This window comes from Silene latifolia, chromosome 3 (assembly GCF_048544455.1).
Source record: "Silene latifolia isolate original U9 population chromosome 3, ASM4854445v1, whole genome shotgun sequence".
Taxonomy (NCBI): Eukaryota; Viridiplantae; Streptophyta; class Magnoliopsida; order Caryophyllales; family Caryophyllaceae; genus Silene; species Silene latifolia.
In genome coordinates this window covers 152,365,762-152,378,088 of record NC_133528.1, presented here as the reverse complement: position 1 = coordinate 152,378,088, position 12,327 = coordinate 152,365,762, and the positions used below count along the sequence as shown (strand labels likewise).

At 36.4% G+C, this 12,327-nt stretch overlaps 1 protein-coding gene across 1 annotated transcript; it reads right to left on the bottom strand.

Moving 5' to 3' along the window:
* Positions 1-9,532: 9,532 nt before the first annotated feature.
* On the bottom strand, positions 9,533-12,106 carry LOC141646479 (uncharacterized). Its single transcript, XM_074454354.1, has 7 exons — positions 12,036-12,106; positions 11,415-11,843; positions 11,241-11,319; positions 10,405-10,758; positions 10,229-10,326; positions 10,011-10,143; positions 9,533-9,911 (listed from the first exon to the last, which is right to left on the bottom strand). Exons 2-7 carry the CDS (start codon positions 11,828-11,830, stop codon positions 9,732-9,734), a joined length of 1,260 nt encoding a protein of 419 aa, XP_074310455.1. The 5' UTR covers positions 11,831-11,843; positions 12,036-12,106; the 3' UTR covers positions 9,533-9,731.
* Between the last annotated feature and the right edge of the window lie 221 nt (positions 12,107-12,327).

Below are 12,327 nucleotides of genomic sequence, written 5' to 3'. Positions count from 1 at the left end.
TTTTAATGTAATATGTTCACAGTAGAGGAATAGCTTACTCCAGCTAGGGCAGTTAATCTATTATATAACTTGTTGTATATACAACTTATTTAATGTAGTTGGTTTCGTTACAAAGTTGTCGAACTCTATTAACGAAATTATCAAGCTATGGAACAAAATTTTTGAGCTTAATAGAATAATTATTAAATTCAATAACTTCGTAAAATAGTTCAACAATTTTGTACAAGGAAACTTTGAGGTAGTTGTACAGCCACGGTAGGAGGATAGACGCTTTTGGGGGCGAACTAGCATTGAGGAAACATAAATTAGTGGCTTCTACGAGGAGTACAATTTTGAAACAATAAGTCTCCCTTGTGACGGATATCCGTCACAAGCTTGTGACTGGTCAAATATCACCTATTTGGGTAGATAAGACAAAAGTAAGTTTTGGAAGCAATTGTATGAACATATTTTTACAACTTACAAGAAATTAGGGTTTTACGATATCAGTTTATAAAAATATATATTACGAGTAATATTTTTACTATGAAATTAAATCGGATCGTAGGATCGTAAAAACGTAAAATTGTATTATGATCCTACCTCTAGAAATTTTCAAATTAGTAGGATCGTAAGATTCTACATCATTATAGAATCGTAGAATCTAGGATCGAACAAGTATTTTTGGATCGTAAAATCATAAAATCGTTGAATCGAATCGGGATTCTGACAACAATGAGTGAAAGACAACAAGTTTAGAGAGACGAGACATACTGTAGGTGAAACTAGCATTATTACGTTTTTGGTATGACAATTATCATTCATGATTGATCAATTTGGTACAAATTTGATGAAGTTTTGAAGGAAGAGGAAAACAAGAAAGTGTTATATTTTCTTTCAAAAAGGGTATGTAATAGAAAAAATATGGAAAAAGTACCCAAAAGAATATAACATGTACACGAAAGAACAATAACGTATATTCAAATATTTTATTTTTAATTGAATATAATTTTTTTTTTTTTTTTTGTAAATAGCATAATTTATCAGAGCATACCCATGTGCACGGTTATAAAACTAGTAAAGTCAAATACCGTATACGAAATACATTAGAGAAATACGTCGACACGAATAAGTAGACGACAATTGACAATTAAAACTTAATCCCTCTCTTAAATTTGAAGGCAATGTACGCCAAATGGTTTTGTAGAATGCCTGGAACACCATGCTCGACATGACGAGCTGCTGTACTGAGTAGCCGTGGACCAGCAGAAGGCCGAAAACTTAGCACTGGACCTGACTTAATCTTGTTCCATAACTGGCAATTTCCATGCTGAAATCAAAAGACACAAGTTTTACACTATCAACCAGAATATGGACGAAACAATCGTAGATGAACGCATATATAACGTTTTCTGAAGGAGATATGATGGCCGTCATGTTAAAACTTACATAAGGATAATTTTGAAGAGTTGCACGAGAAGCTTGAGGCGGAGTAAGAGAAGAAGATGATAGGTATTTCTTGTTCGGGCTTCCAGGATCTGTTTCACAAGTATCCAATATGTGGAAGTGAATTTCTCATTACAACAATACAACCCCAGAATTTATATTTAACACATTTTACCAAAGTTGGCTGGTGTGAGTGGTAAGGGCTCTCATCTCTTAAATAAGTGGTCAGGGGTTCGATTCCTGACTCTTGCGAATGAAAAAGCCAAACTTGGGAGGGGTCAACCCATTAAATTGCCTTCGACTCGAAGGAGATTGCCCACTTTGTCGGTAGGGGATATTCCCGTCAACACCAAAAAAAAAAAAAAAAAAAAAAAAAAAAAAAAAAAAAATACAACCCCAGAATTATGAGCATATAGTGAAATCTAAACATTGTTCATCACTGACCTGACAGCTTGAACACACTTGGTTTTCTTAGCTCAGGGCAGTCCCTATTAAGCAAAAATTAAAAAAATAGAAGCAAATATAATGAAAAAATAAAAAAAAAAATAATGAAAGCGAGCAAACAGTCAAACCTGTAACAATCTCTCAGGTCAAGGTCTCTTGGCTCTAGAGCATAACCAGCATTCTTAAGTATAGTAGCAACCTCAGTCAATACTTTGTGGGGAGGAACCTGTCAGAAAATTAAATTAAATTAAATTAAAAGCCATCATTTGAGTGAATAATATAATATTTGTAATCAGCTGATCGATTTTGGAGTTAAAATCATACATGTTCGTGGATTGAACTGCAATATAACCTCAAGGTATCACCAGCCTTCTCAAAAATATCAAATAACTTGGAGGCAGATATAAGCATGGACTGATACACAATTCCGTCGTCGTCAAGATCACCCTTAGAACTCAACTCTCGCAACATATCCATTATGCGATAACGAATTGTTGAACTTCGAAATTTGGAAGAAAACAGAATACCCGAATCAAATGGAACTAAGACTTTTTCTCCGGCTACAAGAAGCAAACCCCCCAATGCTGCCAAATTTCCATCCATAACATATGTCCATGCAATATCGTTGAGCCCACGAGTGTGTGGAACGAGCAACCGTGCACAGTCCAAACGTGATTTCTATAATACGAGACACGAACATACTATCAGCAGGATTTTAGGCCAAGTTACAGGCGAAAAAGGGGTTGTTTTAAATAAAACGTTTTTTGAAATAATAAGTTTGATGACGGAGAATCAGATATACAGGAACAACCCACCGTTTCCCAATGGCAAAGTAAAATAATATAAGTTTGATGACAGAGAATCAGATATACAGAAACAACCCACTGTTTCCCATTGGCAAAGTAAAATAATGAGTTTGATGGCGGAGAATCATATATACAGAAACAACCCACTTTTTTCCCATTGGCAAAGTAAAATAGTAACTTTGATGGCGGAGAATCAGATATACAGAAACAAGCCACCATTTCCTATTGGCAAAGTAAAATAATAAGTTTGATGACGAAGGATCAGAGATACAAAAACAACCCACCGTTTCCCATTGGCAAAGTAAAATAATATAAGTTTGATGACAGAGAATCAGATATACAGAAATAACCCACCGTATCCCATTGGCAAAGTAAAATAATAAGTTTGTTGATGGAGCTGCAATGATTCCATGGGAGCAGATGCGGCAAACGACTACCATAAGTGAAAAATACGAGTCAGGATCATGGCCTTATGAGTTACGGAAATGATAAAGAGACAGATATAATGTTTGTAATCAGCTGATCGATTTGAGTGAATAATATAATGTTTGTAATCAGCTGATCGATTTTGGAGTTTAAATCATACATGTTCGTGGATTGAACTGCAATATAACCTCAAGGCATCACCAGCCTTGTCAAAAATATCAAATAACTTGCAGGCAGATATAAGCATGGACTGATACACAAGTCCGTCGTCGTCAAGATCACCCTTAGAGCTTAACTCTCGCACCATATCCATTATGCGATAACGAATTGTTGAACTTCGAAATTTGGAAGAAAACAGAATACCCGTATCAAATGGAACCAAGACCTTTTCTCCGGCTACAAGAAGCAAAGCCGCTAGTGATACCAAATTGCCATCCGTAAGATATGACCATGCAATATCGTTGAGTCCATTAGTGTGTAGAACGAGCAACCGTGCACAGTCCAATCGTGATTTCTATAATACGAGACAGGCAAAGTAAAATAATAAGTTTGATGACGGAGAATTAGAGATACAGAAACAACCCACCGTTTCCCAATGGCAAAGTAAAATAATATAAGTTTGATGACAGAGAATCAGATATACAGAAACAACCCACCGTTTCCCATTAGCAAAGTAAAATAATAAGTTTGATGACGGTGAATCAGAGATACAGAAAGAACCCACCGTTTCCCATTGGCAAGTAAATAATATAAGTTTGATGACGGAGAATCAGATACACAGAAACAATCCACCGTTTCCCATTTGGCAAAGTAAAATAATAAGTTTGATGGCAGAGAATCACATATACAGAACCCCATTGGCAAAGTAAAATAATAAGTTTGATGACGGAGAATCAGATATACAGAAACAACTCAACAAGCCACCATATCCTATTGGCAAAGTAAAATAATAAGTTTGGTGACGGAGAATCAGATATACAGAAACAACCGACCGTTTCCCATTGGCAAAGTAAAATAATAAGTTTGATGACGGAGGTGCAATGATCCCATTCACGGATATGCGGCATATGACTAGCATAAGTGAAAAATACGAGTGAGAATCATGAAATTATATGAGATGAGTTACGAAAATGAAAAGAGAGTAAATAAGAATGAAGAAGACGGACATGAGTACCTTACAGGGAAGAGCAAACGTTCAATTGGACACATACTAACGTCATCAACTGGAAAGATTTGACACTTAATGTTGGGGTGATCAACAGGCCCTCGGTTGAGCAATAGGTCAATAATATCATAAGCTTGATGGAATATGGATGTGACAGACGCAAGAGGTGTCGGTATTTTGGGATCTTGGGGTGCTGTTCTAGCATAAAGTTCAAGGGCAGGTTCGCAACCCTCTCCTTCAATCATTGCGAGCAAACACGTTCTGGCATGAAAATATGCACAACTCCCCACAACATACGTGTCTATACATTCAGGATAAGCTGAGAGCAGCGGCAAGAACCGTTCTTTGTCATCGCTTTTAAGAATCTCAATCAACTCCTCATTCTCGAAAATGTTGAAAAAGGTTTCCCCTATCATTTCACTGTTGCAAACAACGAGACTAATAATCTAATCAAACACTCCTTACAATTAGGAACAACGCATACTCCCTTTGTATTGAGACGGAGGGAAAGAGTATATTAACCATTTTTCTCAATGTCGAAAATGTTGATGTTTTTCAAAAAATTACACTTCTGTATTTATGAGGATTATTTAAACAAACGGAACGATTTCTAAGAATCCGAGTGAGAAATAAGCTTGTGACCGTCACGAGCAAGACGACTGAAGAAATTAACATAACAAAGAGAAGAATATGACTTACGGTCTTTTCAACAACCACAAGAGCATACCCCTTCCCTCTCTCCCAAAATCTGACTTCATTACCACCTCTCTTGCCCCAAAGAACAAATTCTCTGTTGGTACTACCTACTCCTTCCTCCTCGATACCCCACCCCCTTCTCTTCCCCCCTTCTCCCCTGATCTCTTTTGGCTTTGGGACTCCCCAACCTTGCCTAAAATTAAAGCCTTCCTTTGGCTTGCCTGGTGGGATAAACTCCCACATAACCTCACCCTCCATGTTCGCTCCATTATTGCCTCTCCTAGGTGCACTCTCTGCGCTAGCCCCTCCATCCCCGAGTCTACCCTCCATGTCCTTCGGGACTTCGATTTTGCCTCTTCCACTTGGTCCCATTTTAATGTCAAACACTCTTTCTTTCTCGATGATCTCCAACACTGGATCTTTGAGAATTGCACTGCTCCCGGTACTTGGCCTACCCTCTTCTCCTTCATCGTGTGGCGTCTTTGGACAAGACGCTGCGATACCATGCTCTCTCTTACGCCTTCTCCTCTTCGATATGATAGAGGATATTTGTTACTTGTTGGTAAAACATAAAGCCATAGTGGGCATGCAAGATATGAATTTAGACGACTGTATTCCCAGGAATAAGTATGTGCTTGTTCCTTTTTAGTCAGATTCGTTGGTCTATTCCATCCGAATCCGTTTTTTAAATAATGCTGAAAAATAAAAAAAAAATTGTTATTTTACACCATTTTGACAATTATTTTTAAAACCGACCCAAAATGATAATTTTTTTATTTTTCAGCATTATTTTAAAAACAGACTCATTGCATCCTCACTTTCTTAGGTTTTTTTTTTCGTTGTAAAATTCTTTATCGATAGGGAATATCTTGGTCGTGCTATATCAGATTCAAGAGATGCACACCCGTGGGAGTTTGTTGGTCGTGATTGTAAGTTTTATTTGAATTGTTCAGGATTTTATTAATGGTATTCGACCCATTTATTATTTTTTTTCTTGATGATGAGGGAAGCCGCAATAGCATGCAAACCACCAAGGCTCGAAGCCTAGAAGGCATAGCCTCTAAGTTATTTTACCCTCAATCTTAGACCCTTCAGAGTTTCACCTAAGTTATAACACTAGACTACACCCTTGCGAGCTTCAACCCATATTTGAGAGTTAAGTATTTTATCAGCTTTTACTATCTTCTTTGCGAAGTATTTTATCAACACTAAACATATGATATGGACAAATGGAGTATAATTGTCGTATAAAGTAGTTTTTGGGATATAAATGTTACTTTCTCTCTTAATTTGAGCTTCAAAGTTTCATTATTTGAGGAGCTAATTCATAACTGCCACCTTGTCTATGGCTCATTTTCAAAACTTCTACTATTTCTAATATTTTTTTCCCAAAAGTGCCACATTTTCATAGAATGACCAATTCCGAAACTGCTACCTGGCCCATTTTTGCCAAAATAAAAGACACTTTCTCGTCAATATGAATGCTCTTTTTCTTTTAAAAATGTTACGAATGAACAAAAACAAAGATTTCGTTATCAATATTTGGCTATTTGCTGAAAAATGACAATTATTTTTGCGAAAATGATCTTTGGTGTGAGTTAGAGGGTATGTTCAGAAAAAAGAAAAAGTGAGTTTTTGAAAATGTGGTATAGAAAAGTCGAGTTTTTTTCACTTGAAAGTGAGAAGAATTTATTTATTTATTTGACAAGAGAAAGTGAGAAGAATTTCATGAATGGTGAAGTAGAGAGTCATATCTCAATGCACTAAATGGAATTACAATTGGTCTTGTATAAGGTTTTACATAAGTATAATATTAAACAGATTCAAACATAACTATATTAGGGGGTAAAGTAGTTATCAAAAGAACTCGTTTTGACAATGCACTTGTGTAAGATCGCCTTATACAAGTATTTGCGATGCAAATAATGCTTTTTACTATGTTTTCATATACCTTGTCATTGCCTTTTTCTATTGGTACATAAACAAGAAGTCTTCAACATTCCTTTTTGTTGATTCTTCCAGCTGCCAGCTATATTGGTCGTAGATGTTACTTGCCTAGTCAAGTTCGACCTTTTGACTGCTCAAATCCTCCGAAGGTAAGTCAAGTTATATTTAAAAGAGTGGTAGTATAATTTCTTCATTATTCATGATTTGCTAACCGACTTACAGTGCGAACCGTACAAATTACCTGGATACACTTATAATTGCCCTAGGTACACTTTGGTTAGTGAGCCTAGTGATAGGAAACTATCTTGCTTGATTCGGAGAGCACTTGTACTTAGGGGTGTTCATTTGTCCGGGACCGGACCGGACCGGACCAAACTCTCTGGACCGAACACCAAATAAGGGTTAAGAGGTGGACCGAGGACCGGACCATATTAATATTGGTCCGGTCCAGTCTGGACCATAAAAACACGTGGACTGAACCGGACCGGACCAAATGGACCAAAGTGGACCAAATATTATTGTCATTGACATGTTTTAGCATATAAAACTAAAACTCGAGAAGTTCCTAATGATCAAAATAAACAACATTATTTTCTTACTAGATTTAACTACATAATTACACATCTTATAATACGTGTAAACAAAGTAGAAAATAAAATCAATAATATTACAAATTTAAAAATTCTTTTATTACATAACTTCGGTCCATGGTCCGGTCCGCGATCTGTTCGGGTTGGTCCAGGACCGGACCGAAGACCAAAGTAGAGTAAATAGGTGGACCGTGGACCGGACCAAACAAAATTCGGTCCGGTTTGGTCCGGACCAAATGGTCCGGTCCGTTCTGGTCTTTGGTCCGGACCACTGAGTGAACAGCCCTACTTGTACTCTACGTACACTCGTCACTCCTCTTAACTCATGGCTCTTGGCACAACATCTAAAGTAACATATACGCACCGTGTAGGTTAAGATCATTTTTAAAATTACATGTATGTTATTTAATATTACCCGAGTTCTAACTTAACTCATGGCTCTTGGCACAACATCTAAAGTAAATGATATTTGAGCAATTGTACATTGTTTCCTAATTGATTCTCACTTAGTGCGCCCATGAGAGAGTGGTATTGTAAACAAGTTGTCAATGTTAAAAGCTCAAACATTAGATTGGATTATACTCCCTCCGTTTGAATGTAGGGTATGTGAATTCTGATTGCTTTAAGATCATGCTTTTTCAGATACGCTCGAATAATAAGATGAATGCCCATTTTGGACAAAGATTACCAATCCCGAAATGTTTGCAAGGACGACTCTACAGCACCGAAGCTTGTCAAGCCAGGGATATGAGCAAGTCACTTGCTTGTACTAGTGTCAGCCCCGTGCCTAGGCATTTGGGTTATATTCCTATTAAATTTATTAATAGGATTAGATTTCTGTGACAAGTAATAAGTTAGTAAGGTGGTTTGCTCTTAAACTCGGATTATGTAATATTGTTGGGTTTTGAGAGGAGATCGGGTAACCGTGTTGCTGATGCTATTGCTCGTTTCGCTCTCTTAGACTCTAGCCCCCCCGCGGGTTGCTTTGAGTGGGACTGCGTTCCCCATTTTCTATTTGAACTTTGTATTTCTGATTTCCTTTTGGCTTTTACGCCGCTTTCCCCCAATCCACCCCCGTGATGTACTGAACTTTGTTTTTCTCTGTTTTATTTAATGCACTCTCAGTCCAAAAAAAAAAATGTAATATGTTCACAGTAGGAATAGCTTACTCCAGCTACGGCAGTTAATCTATTATATAACTTGTTGTATATACAACTTATTTAATGTAGTTGGTTTCGTTACAAAGTTGTCGAACTCTATTAATGAAATTATCAAGCTATGGAACAAAATTTTGAGCTTAATAGAATAATTATTAAATTCAATAACTTCGTAAAATAGTTCAACAATTTTGTACAAGGAAACTTTGAGGCAGTTGTACAACCACGGTAGAAGGATAGACGCTTTTGGGGGCGAACTAGCATTGAGGAAACATAAATTACTGGCTTCTACGAGGAGTACAATTTTGAAACAATAAGTCTCCCTTGTGACTGGTCAAATATCACCTATTTGAATAGATAAGACAAAAGTAAGTTTTGGAAGCAATTGTATGAACATATTTTTACAACTTACAAGAAATTAGGGTTTTACGATATCAGTTTATAAAAATATATATTACGAGTAATATTTTTACTATGAAATCGGATCGTAGGATCGTAGAAACGTAGAATTGTATTATGATCCAACCTCTAGAAATTTTCAAATTAGTAGGATCGTAAGATTCTACGATTGTTATAGAATCGTAGAATCTAGGATCGAACAAGTATTTTTAGATCGTAAAATCATAAAATCGTTGAATCGAATCGGGATTCTGACAACAATGAGTGAAAGACAAAAACTTTAGAGAGACGAGACTTACTGTAGGTGAAACTAGCATTATTACGTTTTTGGTATGACAATTATTATTCATGATTGAATTTGGTACAAATTTGATGAAGTTTTGAAGGAAGAGGAAAACAAGAAAGTGTTGTATTTTCTTTGAAAAAGGGTATGTAATAGAAAAAATATGGAAAAAGTACCGGAAAGAATAAAACATGTACATGAAAAAACAACAACGTATATTCAAATATTTTATTTTTAATTGAATATAATTTTTTTTTTTTTTTTTTTTTGTAAATAGCATAATTTATCAGACCATACTCATGTGCACGGTTATAAAACTAGTAAAGTCAAATACCGTATACGAAATACATTAGAGAAATACGTCGACACGAATAAGTAGACGACAATTGACAATTAAAACTTAATCCCTCTCTTAAATTTGAAGGCAATGTACGCCAAATGCTTTTGTAGAATGCCTGGAACACCATGCTCGACATGACGAGCTACTGTACTGAGTAGCCGTGGACCAGCAGAAGGCCGAAAACTTAGCACTGGACCTGACTTAATCTTGTTAAGTAACAGGCAATTTCCATGCTGAAATCAAAAGACACAAGTTTTACACTATCAACCGTAGATGAACGCATATATAACGTTTTCTGAAGGAGATATGATGGCCGTCATGTTAAAACTTACATAAGGATAATTTTGAAAAGTTGCACGAGAAGCTTGAGGCGGAGTAAGAGAAGAAGGTGAAAGGTATTTCTTGTTCGGGCTTTCAGGACCGGACAGCTTGAACACACTTGGTTTTCTTACCTCAGGGCAGTCCCTATTAAGCAAAAATAAAAAATATAGAAGCAAATATAATGAAAAAATAAAAAAAAAATATAATGAAAGCGAGCAAACAGTCAAACCTGTAACAATCTCTCAGGTCAAGGTCTCTTGGCTCTAGAGCATAACCAGCATTCTTAAGTATAGTAGCAACCTCAGTCAATACTTTGTGGGGAGGAACCTGTCAAAAAATTAAATTAAATTAAATTAAAAGCTATCATTTAATTGAATAATATAATATTTGGAGTTTAAATCATACATGTTCGTGGATTGAAGTGCAATATAACCTCAAGGCATCACCAGCCTTCTCAAAAATATCAAATAACTTGCAGGCAGATATAAGCATGGACTGATACACAAGTCCGTCGTCGTCAAGATCACCCTTAGAGCTTAAATCTCGCAACATATCCATTATGCGATAACGAATTGTTGAACTTCGAAATTTGGAAGAAAACAGAATACCCGAATCAAATGGAAGCAAGACCTTTTTTCCGGCTACAAGAAGCAAACCCCCCAATGCTGCCAAATTTCCATCCATAACATATGTCCATGCAATATCGTTGAGCCCACGAGTGTGTGGAACCAGCAACCGTGCACAGTCCAAACGTGATTTCTATAATACGAGACACGAACATACTATCAGCAGGATTTTAGGCCAAGTTACAGGCGAAAAAGGGGTTGTTTTAAATAAAACGTTTTTTGAAATAATAAGTTTGATGACGGAGAATCAGATATACAGGAACAACCCACCGTTTCCCAATGGCAAAGTAAAATAATATAAGTTTGATGACAGAGAATCAGATATACAGAAACAACCCACCGTTTCCCATTGGCAAAGTAAAATAATGAGTTTGATGGCGGAGAATCATATATACAGAAACAACCCACTTTTTTCCCATTGGCAAAGTAAAATAGTAACTTTGATGGCGGAGAATCAGATATACAGAAACAAGCCACCATTTCCTATTGGCAAAGTAAAATAATAAGTTTGATGACGAAGGATCAGAGATACAGAAACAACCCACCGTTTCCCATTGGCAAAGTAAAATAATATAAGTTTGATGACAGAGAATCAGATATACAGAAATAACCCACCGTATCCCATTGGCAAAGTAAAATAATAAGTTTGTTGATGGAGCTGCAATGATTCCATGGGAGCAGATGCGGCAAACGACTACCATAAGTGAAAAATACGAGTCAGGATCATGGCCTTATGAGTTACGGAAATGATAAGAGACAAAAGACTAAAGAAGGCCATCAGTAGAGTACCTTAGATGGAAGAGCAAACGATCTAGCGGACAGAGATTAAAAACATCACGTGGGTGGAAATTACACTTAATGTTGGCATGATGAAGAGGCCCTTGGTTGAGCAATAGGGCAATAATATCATAAGCTTGATGGAATGTGGATGTGACAGACGCAAGAGGTGTCGGAATTTGGGGATTGTTGGGTGCTGTTCTAGCATAAAGTTCAAGGACAGATTCACACCCCTCTCCTTGGATCAATGCGAGCAAACAGTTTTTGGCATGAAATTTTGCAACACGCCCCACAAGAAACAGGGTTAAACAATCATCATAAGCTGAGAGCAGTGGCAAGAATCGTTCTTTGTCATCGCATTCAAGAATCTCAATTAACTCCTTATTCGACTCAATTCTGGAAAACTTGTAAGAATATTTGTAGGACATGTTTTCACTGTTGCTGCACAACAAGGGTAATAATCTAATTAAAATTTAAATGCCATCAACATATCATTTTGAACAACACATGTGGATAATTGAACCAGTTCTAAGAATTTGAGGGAGCAATCGCTATAAATCTATAATAATAATAATTAAAAATAGAGACAGTAAGAAATTAAGGATAAAAAAAAAAAAGAGGAGTGTGACTTACACCCACCACTTTAGCAATGCGAGCTGATAAGGAAACCTCTTTCCAACAACCAAGTGCTGTATTTTGCTTAGGGTTTTCAACAATTTTTTTTTTTTTTTGGTAATATAGAGTTTATATAGAGTTTTTCTATTGCTATTGCTCTAAGGTCAATCGAGTGTACAATAATCTCGTACACCCTAACCAATGAGATGTCTTAGTTTTTATTTTATTAAGTTTATGTATTGTATTTATGTTCTATTATTTATTTATGGAGAATTTATTCAATTCTAATATTCTCATTGGGTAGGGTGTA